The sequence below is a fragment of the Episyrphus balteatus genome, chromosome 2 (genome assembly GCF_945859705.1).
Source record: "Episyrphus balteatus chromosome 2, idEpiBalt1.1, whole genome shotgun sequence".
NCBI lineage: Eukaryota > Metazoa > Arthropoda > Insecta > Diptera > Syrphidae > Episyrphus > Episyrphus balteatus.
This window is the reverse complement of record NC_079135.1, coordinates 45,913,932-45,930,042: the sequence shown is the minus strand read 5'-3', so window position 1 is coordinate 45,930,042 and position 16,111 is coordinate 45,913,932. Positions and strand designations below refer to the sequence as shown.

General features: G+C 33.7%; 3 protein-coding genes across 4 annotated transcripts in view; 1 reads left to right on the top strand and 2 right to left on the bottom strand.

Annotated features, from left to right (window-relative positions):
* Positions 1–16,111, bottom strand: part of LOC129908407 (dynein axonemal heavy chain 3) — a 181,181-nt gene that overhangs the window by 123,351 nt on the left and 41,719 nt on the right. The gene's annotated exons all lie outside the window — the stretch shown is intronic.
* LOC129912538 (fibrous sheath CABYR-binding protein-like) lies at positions 4,885–6,040 on the bottom strand. Its single transcript, XM_055990827.1, has one exon. It carries the CDS (start codon positions 5,842–5,844, stop codon positions 4,885–4,887), a length of 960 nt encoding a protein of 319 aa, XP_055846802.1. The 5' UTR covers positions 5,845–6,040.
* LOC129910659 (uncharacterized) lies at positions 6,483–15,852 on the top strand. Its single transcript, XM_055988119.1, has 3 exons — positions 6,483–6,512; positions 6,975–7,347; positions 14,984–15,852. The coding sequence occupies exons 1-3, from the start codon at positions 6,483–6,485 to the stop codon at positions 15,850–15,852; spliced, it is 1,272 nt and encodes a 423-aa protein (XP_055844094.1).

Here is a 16,111-nt window from a genome sequence, read left to right as displayed (position 1 = left end):
GAAAGGGTTAAAAGTTGAATCAGAAACTAGGATCGAAAGTAAAATTGGAGAGTTGTTTTAAAATAGTAACTTACAGATAAAATTGTTACCTACCTTAAAGGTCGCATTGCAACTCCTCCTAACCATACATTCAACTATATAATGATGCATGAAAAAACCGCCTTACAGTGTCGTATATACACGGCGCTATAGCGAGGACACAGAACTGTCAAACATTCAAACAGTGACGCTGTTATTGTAACATATTTCATATTATTTTTAGCACATTAGTGGAATTCCAACCCTAGAGCTTTGACTTGATCTCATTCCATACATTTCTGTGGTTAAAAAGTTAAAATTTGATTTTTTTTGAAAATATTTTGCTATAAAAAAAGTTTCAGTAAAATGGGATCACTTTTTCGCAAAATAATTCATAGCTTTAAGATTATAATGAAATAGGTAGCTCAATTTTGTATACCTACTATGAAATCATAAATAAAAGAAAAAGAGTTGAGATTCAAATAATCTTTGATGTAAATGACTTAAAATCTCATCGGACTTATTCAAATTTGTTAAGATAAAGAAACCAATTATCATCCAATCCTAAAAAAAAAGAATCCATTGGCTAAGGGTGAAAGGTGTTTAGTATTTAGAGCATTCACCCATAGTATTTACACACAATTCGTATATAAGGTATAGATATTCTCAATCTAAAATAATATAAAAAGACCAAAATAATTAAAACTATCAGCATTCTCTCAACTATCTTCAAGGTTTGCGGATCATTGTTAAGAAATCAAGAATGGTTAGTTGAAGATTCTCTTATTGCAAAGAGTGATAAAAAGTTTTTAAAAAACTAATTTTAATCAATCTTTTGCTTTGCTATTTTAGAAATTCTTTGTGGTATTATTTGCTGTTATTGCCACAGCTGCTGCAGCTGCAGTATCAACTGAATACCTGCCACCAGTACAGGAGGCTGTTATTCCTTCAAATGAATACTTGCCACCTGTAGCTGCTCCAGTAGCTATTACTGCTGAGGAGCCAACCGTTCTTGCTGATGATGGATACCGTTACAAGACCGTCAAGCGTTTCCGTTTAAGGCATCGTCGTGACGTCAACGAACTTCCTTCCAACGAATACTTGCCCCCAGTTGAAGAAGCTCAATTCGCTGTCGCCGAACCCCAACCAGAAATCCAAACCGTCTTGGCTGATGATGGATACCGTTACAAGACCGTCAAACGTTTCCGTTTGAGGCATCGTCGTGACGTCAACGAACTTCCTTCCAACGAATACTTGCCCCCAGTTGAAGAAGCTCAATTCGCTGTCGCCGAACCCCAACCAGAAATCCAAACCGTCTTGGCTGATGATGGATACCGTTACAAGACCGTCAAGCGTTTCCGTTTAAGGCATCGTCGTGACGTCAACGAACTTCCTTCCAACGAATACTTGCCCCCAGTTGAAGAAGCTCAATTCGCTGTCGCCGAACCCCAACCAGAAATCCAAACCGTCTTGGCTGATGATGGATACCGTTACAAGACCGTCAAGCGTTTCCGTTTGAGGCATCGTCGTGACGTCAACGAACTTCCTTCCAACGAATACTTGCCCCCAGTTGAAGAAGCTCAATTCGCTGTCGCCGAACCCCAACCAGAAATCCAAACTGTCTTGGCTGATGATGGATACCGTTACAAGACCGTCAAGCGGTTCCGTTTGAGGCATCGTCGTGACGTCAACGAACTCCCATCCAACGAATACTTGCCCCCAGTTGAAGAAGCTCAATTCGCTATCCCAGAACCCCAACCAGAAATCCAAACTGTCTTGGCTGATGATGGATACCGTTACAAGACCGTCAAGCGTTTCCGTTTGAGGCATCGTCGTGACGTCAACGAACTCCCATCCAACGAATACTTGCCCCCAGTTGAAGAAGCTCAATTCGCTATCACAGAACCCCAACCAGAAATCCAAACTGTCTTGGCTGATGATGGATACCGTTACAAGACCGTCAAGCGTTTCCGTTTGAGGCATCGTCGTGACGTCAACGAACTTCCTTCCAACGAATACTTGCCCCCAGTTGAAGAAGCTCAATTCGCTGTCGCCGAACCCCAACCAGAAATCCAAACTGTCTTGGCTGATGATGGATACCGTTACAAGACCGTCAAGCGTTTCCGTTTGAGGCATCGTCGTGACGTCAACGAACTCCCAACAAACGAATACTTGCCCCCAGTTGAGGAAGCTCAATTCGCTGTCGCCGAACCCCAACCAGAAATCCAAACTGTCTTGGCTGATGATGGATACCGTTACAAGACCGTCAAACGTTACCGTTTGAGGCATCGTCGTGACGTCAACGAACTCCCATCCAACGAATACCTGCCCCCAGTTGTTGAAGAAGCTCAAATCGCTATCCCAGAACCTCAGCCAGAAATCCAAACCGTTTTGGCTAACGATGGATACCGTTACAAGACCGTCAAGCGTTTCCGTTTGAGACGTCATTAAGGATGGTTGTGATATTTCTTTCTGTTTTTTTTAAAAATGAAAGCAAACAAATAAAAACCTAATACTTTTACAAAAAATTTGGTTTTACTCAAAAAGCTTATTGAAATCTTATTGTTGCTTTAAGTAGAAATGGATTGCTTTGGCATTCTGGTTCTGCAACTATACAAATTGCTTGGTTCTGGTTCTGCAACTATACAAATTGCTTGGTTTTTGGTATAAGATTCCTTTTAAGCTTCGGAGAGCTTTTTTAAGAAATTCTCTGTATTCTTCTTATTTTTGAAACATTGATTTGGTCATTGACTGTTCAACTCCCTGCCCAATGTTTCTCATGCAATAACAAACATTCATTACGAAATTTATTTACATTAACCAATTTTTCATTTGTTGTTGTAATCAAATGAGAAGAAGCAATTCAGATAATTTTGAAGCCCACCAAAATATTGTTTTTCATTACCATAGAAAAAGGTTAGGTACTCAAATAAGTTAAATTTTTACGGGATTGTTCAGGGGCCCTTTAAGCTTGTTTTTCTTCTTCGTTTAATTCGGCAATTTTATGATTTCGATGTCGATAGAATCATAACTCTCACTGTGGTTTTCGCTGAGTTCACCGTAGAAATCGGCGACAAACCCAGCGGTTTTGTATTGATTCATTTCTCAGGCCAAATGAATGCTTGTGTTTTTTTTTTCAATTGCTTGTACCAGCAGTTTTTAGTAATATCTTTCTTCTTACTTCGCGGTCGTATTGGAACGCTTAATGATATTAGTATGATATGGTAATACCGAATCTTTTGAAAGATGGAATTTTAATTAGGGGAAAGGTGCGGACAGTGAGACAGTGCAAACAGTGAGACAATCCATTTTTCTCTTTTCTGAAAATAAGCACAGTAACGCTAGTTTATGTCAAAACGTTTATTTCCCCGTCTGCGTCTTTTAATTTTGTCCCGACTTAATTAAAGCTGTCCATTTCCCTACACCGTAAAATATCACACAAAATCAGGTGAAAGTAGTTTTTGGAGTGTTATAAAAAGAGTGTATAACACAAAAAAATCTGGTTAGTGGAGAGAACGTTTTTTACATATGTATTATATTTATATGTTCTTTCATAAAAAATATCATGTAATTAGAATTCCTTCTCGTTTTTTATAATTTTATATTTTTCCGAAAAATGACAAAAAGTAAACAGTGAGACATTATGTAAAAGCAAACAGGTCTCACTGTTTGATTTTTAAGATTTTTAAAAAGCAAACAGTGAGACATATAGTTTTAAAAAAAATCTATTATTTTAGAATGTTCAATATGATTTCGAAGTGTTTTTTCTTTCGTTTTTTTTGGGCTTTTTGTTATTTTTATTTGAAAAAATGGGTTAAAGTAACATAAATTAATTATTTATATACTTGTCAATTACCTAATTATTTGACGTTTTCGTAAATTTTTTGTTTCAACTAAGAATGTCTCACTGATCGCACCCCTTGCAAACAGTGAGACGTTTTGACTTTTTCTACATTTAAGTCCAATGTGATGCTTTCATTCATTCTTTAACTACAAGTTTTTTTGCAACATTAAGATAAAATGTGTCTTAAACTGTCTTCAAAGTTTTGTTAAGCTATCTTGAAAACATTCTAAGATATACCAATTTAAAAAAAGGGTGTCTCACTGTCCGCACCTCTCCCCTAAGTGTTCTCAACGCTTGGTTTACGTCAAGTCTGTTTCCCCTATACTATCTGCCAGAAGACTTGGAGCCTATGACGTGTGATCGGGCTGTTATGTTTTTCATAACAATTAAAAAAAAACATCGATTTTTAATACTTTTCAAGTCTTGAAAATTTTCTGATACCTATCTTTTTTTGGTTCATAAACTTGTTGAATATCTGATAAAAGTTACTTAACTGCACCGATACCGATAGCACCATTAGTTTTTAAAATACAGATTTTAGTGGACTATACCAACTTTTTGACATTGAAATTTTAGCAATAATTTTTTTTTTCAATGCAAAATATTTTTATTTGCATTATTTTAATCTCAAATGCATTTTTTTGAATTGATATTTTTACAGCCCTGAACCTAAGTTAAAATATATTTTCAGTGTGAGGTCACATTTATCATTTAGTTTTAGAACTTTTTCAGTGAAACGTCAAAATTAAAGTCAAAATAAGCAGTTAAAAATAACGTCATAATATCGAAAAAAAAAAAATTAAAAATGAAAAGAAAATCTTTGAAATGGGCAGCCAAACTCAATTTTTAAACTATCCATGATCTATCCAAACAGAATCTCATCGACTATAACAAAAAATACTTAAAATGTTAAAATAAAAGGTTATTTTGTTTTAATTTAAATATTGTTCGAATTTATTTTGTCTTTCGTTTATAATTATAATTTGTACCATAATGTCAGATTTTGTCATTCATAATTCGATTTAATGACGATAACGATATCTCAATTTCCTAACAGTTTTGTACCTGTATCCATCATCAGCGAGAACGGCGGATTCTTGTACAGGAGCGACTTCGACAACAGGGGCAGACACTTCGACGGCAGCTTGTTCCTCAACTGGGGGCAAGTATTCGTTGTTGAGTTCGTTAACATCACGACGACGTCTGAGACGGTACCTCTTCACGGTTCTGTAACGGTATCCATCATCAGCAAGAACGGCTGATTCTTGTACAGGAGCAACTTCGACAACTGGGGCAGATACTTCGACAGCAGCTTGTTCCTCAACTGGGGGCAAGTATTCGTTGTTGATTTCGTTCACATCACGACGACGCCTAAGACGGTACCTCTTCACGGTTCTGTAACGGTATCCATCATCAGCAAGAACAGCGGACTCTGGTACTGGGGCAACTTCGACAACTGGGGCGGAAACTTCAACAACAGCTTGTTCCTCAACTGGGGGCAAGTATTCGTTGTTGAGTTCGTTAACATCACGACGACGCCTAAGACGGTACCTCTTCACGGTTCTGTAACGGTATCCATCATCAGCAAGAACAGCGGAATCTGGTACTGGGGCAACTTCAACAACTGGGGCAGCTACTTCGACGGCAGCTTGTTCCTCAACTGGGGGCAAGTATTCGTTGCTAAGTTCGTTAACATCACGACGATGCCTCAAACGAAGTTTCCTCACAGTCTTGTAACGATATCCATCATCAGCTAAAATAGTTGGTTCAGGGGCAATAACAGCTTCAGCTGGTGGCAAGTATTCAACAGTTGGTGCGGCTACCTCCTGTACTGGTGGCAAGTATTCAGTTGGAACTACTCCAGCTGATGCTAAAGCTAGCAATGTAAATCCTACAACGAAGAATCTCTGCAAATATTCAAATATGTTTGTGTTATCCTTTAAGTCCTTAAATCGGTGCGTTTTGTTGAATTGACTTACCATAATTCTAAGATTTTCTATTCATAAATGTTCTCGAATGAATGATGCTTTGTTTGTCAAATTATTTCTTATTTATAGTTAATTCTTTTACAGTTCTATTCGCATAATTAATCTCGAAGACAATCTCTTGACTGTTTCCAAGTGTATAACTTCTTGGCAAATTGTTTCTCTCTGCTGATTGTATGATTGACTATCACACAATACTTCAAGGTTGAATTCTATAGATTTCTAATTGCTTCCAATATTTTAACTCTTGTCGAGTTTTTTTTTTTGGAGAATTTGCGTTAAAACAATGAATAATTACAATCGAGAACGCCTAACCGATTAAAGATAGTTTTTTTTTTTTTAATTTGTGTCTAAACAAGAAAATCATAAATATTTATGAGTCCGAATTAATTTATTCAAGCTTATCCATATTTTGGGTTGAAGATAAATCGACAACAATTTGTTCCGGAAGTAATTGCCAGCATGAGAGATTGTTTCGAAGAGATGCTCCGAAATTTGATTTTATTTTTATTTGATGTTTGCGATGACGACATTAGACAAATATCCAAAAATCAAGTTTAATGAATGAACACATCTCAGAGATACCTACTTGATGAATGAATAAAGTGATTCACAGTTGATCTTTTAATTTGATTATGATTGGGTTCTTCTTGAAGCGTGGCTGGGTTAGACACGAAATAACCTCGAATCATATATGACTTTTATGAATGGGGCTTCAAAAATGATGTGATTGAACTTTTTGAAATGTGGCTTTGAAGAAGTTTTAAGTTAAAATAGATCAATCATTTAAAGAATTAACAGTTTTTAATGAAATGAATAAGATATTTTGGAGCAACATATGTGTAGAAAAATTTAGTTAAACTACATTAAGAAGATTTCCACATTTTAAAAGAATTAAAAATATGTGGCGGAAGTATTTGTAAGTGTTTAAGAGGAATTCGGAATAAATTCCAAAAAATGTATAGGCACTTACAAATGTTCCAATTTTTCTTATATAAATGAGAAATATTTAGCAAAATAGTATCATTCACTTATTATCGTCTTTGGATAGAATATCTTAGAATTATGGTAAGTCAATAGATCGAGCGTGTATCTTAAGGATTTCAAACTAATTTCTGAATTTGCAGAGATTCTTCGTTGTAGGATTTGCTTTGCTATCTTTAGCATCAGCTGGAGTAGTTCCAACTGAATACTTGCCACCAGTACAGGAGGTAGCTGCACCAACTGTTGAATACTTGCCACCAGCTGAAGCTGTTATTGCTCCTGAACCAACTATTTTAGCTGATGATGGATATCGTTACAAGACTGTTAGGAAGCTTCGTCTAAGGCATCGTCGTGATGTCAACGAAATCAACAACGAATATTTGCCCCCAGTTGAGGAACAAGCTGCCGTCGAAGTAGCCGCTCCAGTTGTTGAAGTTGCTCCAGTTGCTGAATCCGCTGTTCTTGCTGATGACGGATACAGATACAAGACTGTTAAGAAACTGAGGTATCGTTACCGTCATTAGTTTGAAATTTTATTAACAATTTTTTCTGGTATATGAAAAAAACTATGGTACAAATTTATTTAAAATGCAATTAAAGCAAATAGCTTCTGAAAACAAAATTTGTTGGCATTTCTTTTTGTTTTCTGAAAAACCTAGGTGGTAGTTTGACAGGTAAATAGAAAAACACATATTATTATTCGGACTAGCTCACCTTTTGTTCTAGCGGCATGGTACGGTCTATTCTCACTGAAATTCCAAGGGAAAAACTTAAAGGATACAACAAAACATCCAGTTTTTAGCGATTTTCTTAAATCACCATATCTCAGAAATTTCCGTATTGGAGGTGAAAGAAAACCAATTTTAAGATCAAAGTCTCTAGTTTCCTGATTGCCTTGTGGTGTTCTCAATGTTTGATGGACCGACTTTCCAAGTTCATCATTAATTTTTTTTTGCGATCAGTGGAAAATTATCCTTTATCAATGACGTTTTCAATTCCCAACAGAAATTGGCCAAACTTAGGTTTAAAAAACAAGAAATTAAAACTACTTAAACCAATTGTCGGTTCCAAATGGACGACAAAATGTTTTACAAATCAATGAACATAAAGCGGAAACCATGTGCCAAGTTTTATTACTATAGCCTGGTACGCAGATCCGACCTAAATTTTAGCTCCGATACAAATTACCGATAAAATGGTCAGATAAATTTTAGCTCGGTTTAATTTTTTCGATAATTTGTATTAGTTCGGTCAAATTAGACTAAAATAAGGGGTTGAGGTTACATTAATTCCCAGCAAGCTGAAAATTGGTAGAACTGTTGGAAACACCATCATAAATTAAATCTAAAAAGTTCTCATCGATCCGAGGCCTGGAAAAAAATTCGTGGTTGTAGTGAACGAAAACATAAAATGATAAAATTTAAAATACACTGAACAAAAACAATATTTTATGAACTGGTTGTGATAGAACTTTTTTCTATCTGTTTTTAGAACAGTCATAAGTGTGGCTATCAGCCGTCTTAGGATTGTCCATTCTCTATCGGACACCCTGTATATATTCAGACCTATTCTAAACAAAAATTACCAGGGAAATGGTTTCGGGAGAAGGGCCCCAATCGGACAAATGTTGAAAATTTGCATGTGTTTTTTTGCTTTCCCCATATTCTTAACCATTGAAGAACAAAATTTAAGCTAAAAAATATAAAGAAATTTCAAGAACTTTTCAGTTGGGAGTTTTCTTCAGAATAGGCCTGATTATGACGATTACAACTCAACTTCAACTTTTTGAATCGTTTTACCTAAGAAACGGTGGGTCTTAGAAAAAAAAGTGTCATGACACTTTTTATATATAATAATCTGGTCTACAATTCTTGCATTGAAAATTTTTTGATAAGACTTACCGTTTTGCTGAAAATCGTAAAAAACCAGTTTTTGTGACCTTTGACCCCCCGTACATTTTTTTCCAGGCCTCGCACAGTGTGGTAATTCGCCAATCTGACTGGGCAAAATAGAAAAAAAAAAGTTTAGCCACATGATTTTAAATCATGAGTTGAGCTTCTCAATACAATGGGTAACTGTAATTCATGTTTGGTTTTTTTCTTTTCATCTCGGATTAGCGTTAGCTAAGCTTGAAAGTTGGTTCTTGTCAACAGTTGGATGGAGATAATATAAAGTATTCTATTTTTCGCTTGAGTTTGGTTGACGATTAAAAACGCTGTGGTAGTTTTTTTGTTGTAATTGTTTTTTTAAATTGTTAATCTACATTTGGAGGTAAAGTATTATAATTTTTATTTATTAATTACCATTGCAACTATTAAAAAAAAATGAATTCTGTAAGAAGGCTAGGAAGTGCAAAAAAAAAATATCTTTGTTTTTCATTTAGAGGTAAAGTTAATTTTTCCGCATTTTTCCGGTCTGAAATTAATTAATTAATGTATTGTGTAGTGTTGTCATTAAGATTAGCTATTTACATGTCTCGCGCTTTCTCGACCGCCATACAACTTTTTTCACTTTTCAAAATGAAGTCAAGATTTTCAAAAAAACAAATTTTCGAAAAATGTGTCAAAACTGCCAAATAAGATCGAAAAGACAGTTTTTTTGATCTTTTAATGAGCAGGTATCATCTTTGGAACATTTTTGACAATAAATAAAAATTAAAAACATAAATAAAAGTTTTGTGCTTCAAGTTAAGCGAAAAAAAGACAAAAAAGGTGGAAGACACTTTGGACCGCTCTTTAAACATGAATTTCATTTTGCTTGACCAATATTAGGTATGTGATTGATAACTAAATAAACAAAAACAGTAGATAGTGAAAGAAGAGTAGAAACGAATTTTTAAAAACTAAAAATACGGGAAAAATATAACAAACGGAAGGTTAAAAGTCTCCTAAGTGCACCTATCCATTAGAAAATAGTTAAAATCAGTAGAATCGCTCTCCGCAAAATTGAAAAAGCATATTCCAATAATACCGGAAAGGATTTATCGAAATGTTCTTTGAGTGAAGGATCAAAATGTATAAAAGATTAAGTTTTGATCCTCTGGAACCACTAAACCACTGGAATTTTCAACTAATGAGGCATTATCATTGATGAATGATGCTTTTCTGTCGGTACATTTTAAAGAAGTTCAATGCAAAAAGCAAGCAAGTGTAAAAGGCCAGAAATATAGGGTCACGAAGAAATTTAGAGAATTATTAGCTTGAAAAACATCGAAGGTAATATAAACACATCTGTTTTTAATAGGCCCTTATGTTTCAAGCTTGCACAAAAAGGAGTTACTTTTTTAAATTATCTGCAGATATTTTTAAAGGTGATGCCATTTTGTATGATTGTGAAGCATATTTAATTAAAATCATTGCTAAAATTTTAATTTAAAGCATGACATTGAGGAAATAAATCATGTATGTCACCTGTCAAAAACGTGTGTAAAAGTTCTATTTCTTAATAAAAACTAATTATTCTGAATCTCTTTTTTCGTGAATAGCAATAGAGTTTTTATTTATTGAGATTTTTCAAGCGTTTTTTTAAATAATTAAGTATATCCAATAGACTGGGCCAAAAAAAAAAAATATTTTTTTTTTTGAAATTAATATCGAAAATCTTGTTCAGGACGATGAAAAAAAAATTTGGTGAAAATTTGAGCCGTTAAAAAAAATTTTAAGAGGTCTATCATCGGTGTTTTTTATTTTTATACATGATATGACGTTTTACAACAGAACTGCTAGACGATCAAAGTAAAAAAAATTTCTGTTCATTTTTTCTTATATAAAATTAAATTTCCTACAAAAAAGATCTTATTGAAAATTTTCGTCAGACGAGCCGTATTCGAGTAATTAAGCTTTTTAAATCGAAGTGTTTTTTCAATTTGACTGTTTCACTTTGGAATTTTGTGATGAGCAAATAAGTGAATAAAAAAATAAAATCACGACAGATTCTTATAGGAAATTTAATTCTCTACAAAAAAGGTCTTGTAGTAATTTTCCCTAAATTGAAATCTAAAAAAGTTATTCACGATTTAAATCGAGAAAAAAATTAAAAAATCAATTTTCAATTTAAAAATTTTCTAATTCACTGAAAATTCAATATTTTCATATTAGCAAGATGTTTTCTTGTAGGGAATTAAACGTTCTATAAAAAGTTCCTTGGCAGCAAATTAATTGCTATAACCGTTTAGAAGATAATCGTATTCAAATCGCAAATGCATACTTGTCATAAGAAAACTATTGAAATCAGTGGGCATTGGTTTTGATACGAATATCTTCTTAACGGTTAAAGCAATTAATTTGCTGCCAAGGAACTTTTTATAGAACGTTTAATTCCCTACAAGAAAACATCTTGCTAATTTGAAAATATTGAATTTTCAGTGAATTAGAAAATTTTTAAATTGAAAATTGATTTTTTAATTTTTTTCTCGATTTAAATCGTGAATAACTTTTTTAGATTTCAATTTAGGGAAAATTACTACAAGACCTTTTTTGTAGAGAATTAAATTTCCTATAAGAATCTGTCGTGATTTTATTTTTTTATTCACTTATTTGCTCATCACAAAATTCCAAAGTGAAACAGTCAAATTGAAAAAACACTTCGATTTAAAAAGCTTAATTACTCGAATACGGCTCGTCTGACGAAAATTTTCAATAAGATCTTTTTTGTAGGAAATTTAATTTTATATAAGAAAAAATGAACAGAAATTTTTTTTACTTTGATCGTCTAGCAGTTCTGTTGTAAAACGTCATATCATGTATAAAAATAAAAAACACCGATGATAGACCTCTTAAAATTTTTTTTAACGGCTCAAATTTTCACCAAATTTTTTTTTCATCGTCCTGAACAAGATTTTCGATATTAATTTCAAAAAAAAAAATATTTTTTTTTTTTGGCCCAGTCTAATATCCAATCATAGAATGTGTTTACGGAAACATAAATTCAAAAATGCATTTTCTTCATCACTATTTTGACCCACTTTTTGCAGAAATTATAGATTTCTTTTTAAAAAATCTTTCTTTTTTATAGAATTTTATCTATTCACATTCATTTGTTTAAAACTGTTTAGAAAAAAAGTCGATTTAACGCGAGTTATTAATTTTGTCCAGCTAGATTCGTGATTGGCCACACTGTGCCTCGGATCGATGAGGACTTTTTAGATTTAATTTATGATGGTGTTTCCAACAATTCTACCAATTTTCAGCTTGCTGGGAATTAATGTAACCTCGGATGTCTAAATTGACCGGACTATATGGGATCTAAAATTTAGCTCGATCTATGTACGTACAAGGCTTATACTATAATTTTCAAAATTTGAAAAAAAGCTGCGGTGTGAAAACTACAATATTTACCTTTTCCGATCATTTTCACTTTTGATATTATGTAGGAACTAGAACAGTAGGATTTGTAAATAATCGAACTCGAAATAACAATCATGCATGACATAACGATAATGGAAAATGCCAAAAAAGTGGGTCCAGCAATTCTGTCTGTGTCTTTCTATCCGTTTGTATAATACTCATTTTTGTTTGACAATTTAATTTTTGAAAACGGGATCATGAATTTTTACAAAATTTCGTTTTTATAGGTAGGTATCTATGTTGAAAAATATGGAAAAAAATGGCATACCAACTTTTTTTTTTTTTGAAAATATTTTAGAACATTTTTTTTTTAAGAAACGGCTGTAACGATTTTTGTTTGTCTCACGGCAAATGTCTCTCGGAAAATTTCTCACGGTAAATGTCTCACGGCAAATGCCTCACGGGAAATGTCTCATTGGAAATGTCTTATGGTAAATGTCTCACGGGAAATGCCTCACGGTAAATGTCTCACGGGAAATGTCTCACGGTAAATGTCTCACGGTAAATGTCTCAGGGGAAATTTCTAATGGGAAATGTCTAACGGCAAATGTCTCACGGGAAATTTCTCATGGGAAATGTCTCACGGTAAATGTCTCACGGCAAATGTCTCACGGAAAATGTTTCACGGTAAATATCTCACGGGAAATTTCTCATGGAAAATGTCTCACGGGAAATGTCTCACGGCAAAAGTCTCACGGGAAATATCTCATGGGAAACGTCTCACGGCATGTGTCTCACGGGAAATGTCTCACGGGAAATGTCTCACGGGAAATGTCTCACGGGAAAGGTCTCACGGGAAATGTCTCACGGTAAGTGTCTCACGGGAAATGTCTGATGGTAAATGTCTCACGGGATATGTCTCACGGCAAATATCTCACGGTAAATGTCTCACGGTAAATGTCTCATGGCAAATGTCTCATGGCAAATGTCTCACGGGAAATGTCTCACGAAAAATGTGTCACGGTAAATTTCTCATGGGAAATGCCTCATGGAACTAAAAATTATATCACTTAAACAACTTAATACTTTGTTTCAAAAAAATCAAATCCCGCCGAAAAACACAAAACTTTCCCAGACACAAGCACTTTCCTTTCGTTTGAAAAAAACTCGACTCTGGCTACGGGCCTGATTATGTATTCCTGTGTATTTTGTCTTCAAAAAGTGTAGTTAATCGCAATAAAACAATAACAAATACTATAAAAAATAAAGAAACTATTTTGGTATAATTGTGTTCAAAATTGTTGCAAATAAAAAAAAATTAAAAAATTGGCACTCGAATTTCGAGGGCTGGGTCGGCTAGTTTAAATTAAATAACATTATTTAAACCGCAAATTGATGCTAAATAAATATTTATAACTTTTAATGATTTTTTTTTTTAATAATTTTCAAATTATAATAAAAAATCAACAATTAAAAATAATAAAAGTTGTAAACATAATTATAGCTCAATAACAAAAATTATACACACATGTAGGTTATTTTTAATTTTAAAATATTCAAATTGATATGTTAACAAATATAATATGTAGGCTTAAATGTATATGGGCATAATAATAAATTGATTCCGAAGAAAGCATTAAAAAACCAAATATCGCTCAAACACCTGCTGCCAATGTTTATAATTTATTCCCATTTCTGGCTAAATTATGTTAAATAGAGGCTAAAGGTATAATCATTCGATAAAAAAATTAAAATTCAAATTAAAAAAACCTTTAATATGTATAACTAGTTTCGTTCGTCAGTTTTTTGGCTTTAGGCGTATTTAAAAATTAAAAAATATATACATGTATACCGAGTATGGCAACAACAACTAGATAATTAAATCATGTAGAACGCCAGTTTGTCTGCGATTTTGTATTTCATTAATTTTATTTTATTCGATTTTTACAATAATTTAATTTTATGTATGTATATAATATATTCTCATTTGCTCATATCTATAAATGTACTTATTTGTGTAAATTAAATTTCCCAGAATAAAATTTAAATAAATAATAAATAAACTAATAAATTATTACCAAAGGGTTCTTGTATCTCATTTTAGAAATTAATTCCAAATGTTCTATTAAAATGACCAGCTTTTAATTTATTAATTTACATAAGGAAAAGAAGTTACAATTTAAAAAAAGATAAAATAAAAATACAAACATTTAAGACTAATTAAATCGAATCAAAAGAATCATTAATCCCTTAAAATAGATCTGCAAATTGTTACAGAAACTAAATGCGGATAAGTTGAATAAATTAAGCTCCATAAATATTTATGATGATTGCTCAAATATGTGCGGATAGAATTAAGTCAGAATAAAAAAAAATACAATACTAAAACAATTAAACTCTCAGCAAAAAAAAAGTTGAGAGGATCAACTTGAAATAGATTGTTATTTGTTTATTCATAGATATGATTGTTTTGGAATTAATATTCTTAAGACATTGAACACTTCAATCAAAAAAAAAAACAAAAACATACATAATTGGAAGCTATTGGATCACTTGAGACTTCCACAACAGCCGGAATTAAAGCTTTATTGAAGATTTTAACTGTTTTGTAGGTGTTAGGCCTTTTAGTTTAGAATGTTAAAATTTTTGTTTTGTCTAATTGATATCATTTTAATGAGCAATAGTTAATTGCTTGATAGATTAGTATAAATACCTAAACGATTTGTTGAAGAAGTATCATTCACTTGTTCTCATCTTTGGATAGAATATCTGAGAATTATGGTAAGTCAATTCAACATACCACTGGTTTAAGGATACAAAGGATAACAAAAACATTTTTGAATATTTGCAGAGATTCTTTGTCGTAGGATTTGCTTTGCTAGCTTTAGCATCAGCTGGAGTAGTTCCAACTGAATACTTGCCACCAGTACAGGAGGTAGCTGCACCAACTGTTGAATACTTGCCACCAGCTGAAGCTGTTATTGCCCCTGAACCAACAATTTTAGCTGATGACGGATATCGTTACAAGACCGTAAGGAAGCTTCGTCTGAGACATCGTCGTGATGTTAACGAAATTAGCAACGAATACTTGCCTCCAGTTGAAGAACAAGCTGCCATTGAAGTAGGTGCTCCAGTTGTCGAAGTCGCTCCAGTACCTGAATCCGCTGTTCTTGCTGATGATGGATACCGTTACAGAACCGTGAAAAGGTACCGTCTCAGACGTCGTCGTGATGTCAACGAAATCAGTAACGAATACTTGCCCCCAGTTGAGGAACAAGTTGCCGTCGAAGTGTCTGCCCCAGTTGTCGAAGTTGCTCCAGTACCAGAATCAGCTGTTTTAGCTGATGATGGTTACCGTTACAGAACCGTGAAGAGGTACCGTCTCAGGCGTCGTCGTGATGTTAACGAAATCAACAACGAATACTTGCCCCCAGTTGAGGAACAAGCTGCCGTCGAAGTAGCCACCCCAGTTGTCGAAGTTGCTCCAGTTGCTGAATCCGCTATTCTTGCTGATGATGGATACCGTTACAGAACCGTGAAGAGGTACCGTCTTAGGCGTCGTCGTGATGTTAACGAGATCAGCAACGAATATCTGCCCCCAGTTGAGGAACAAGCTGCCGTCGAAGTGTCTGCCCCAGTTGTCGAAGTTGCTCAAGTACCTGAATCAGCTGTTCTCGCTGATGATGGATACAGATATAAGACTGTTAGGAAACTTAGGTACAGGTACCGTCATTAGAACCAATTGTTGTTGGAAAGAGCTTGGATTATGAATAAACATTTGATTTGATTTAAAAATTTGTTTTTTAATTTCACTAAAAATTTTGATTTTTGAAGATTTTCCACATAATTTTTAGAAAGATCATGAATTAAAAATATTCAGGGGTTTCAGAGGCTAAACGATATTTGGATTGGTATTTATATACAACACAAATATGAAGGAGCATAACAAAGAAATTGACTTTGCATCTTAGAATTTTTTTTCCGAAATTGTGAAA

Coding starts and splice junctions, on each gene's coding strand:
- LOC129910659 (XM_055988119.1), top strand. CDS start 6,483: ATGATTGGGTTCTTCTTGAAGCGTGGCTGG. Junction 6,513..6,974: donor TCTTCTTGAAGCGTGGCTGG/GTTAGACACGAA, acceptor CTGAATTTGCAG/AGATTCTTCGTTGTAGGATT. Junction 7,348..14,983: donor GAAACTGAGGTATCGTTACC/GTCATTAGTTTG, acceptor TCTTTGTCGTAG/GATTTGCTTTGCTAGCTTTA.
- LOC129912538 (XM_055990827.1), bottom strand. CDS start 5,844: ATGGTAAGTCAATTCAACAAAACGCACCGATTTAAGGACTTAAAGGAT.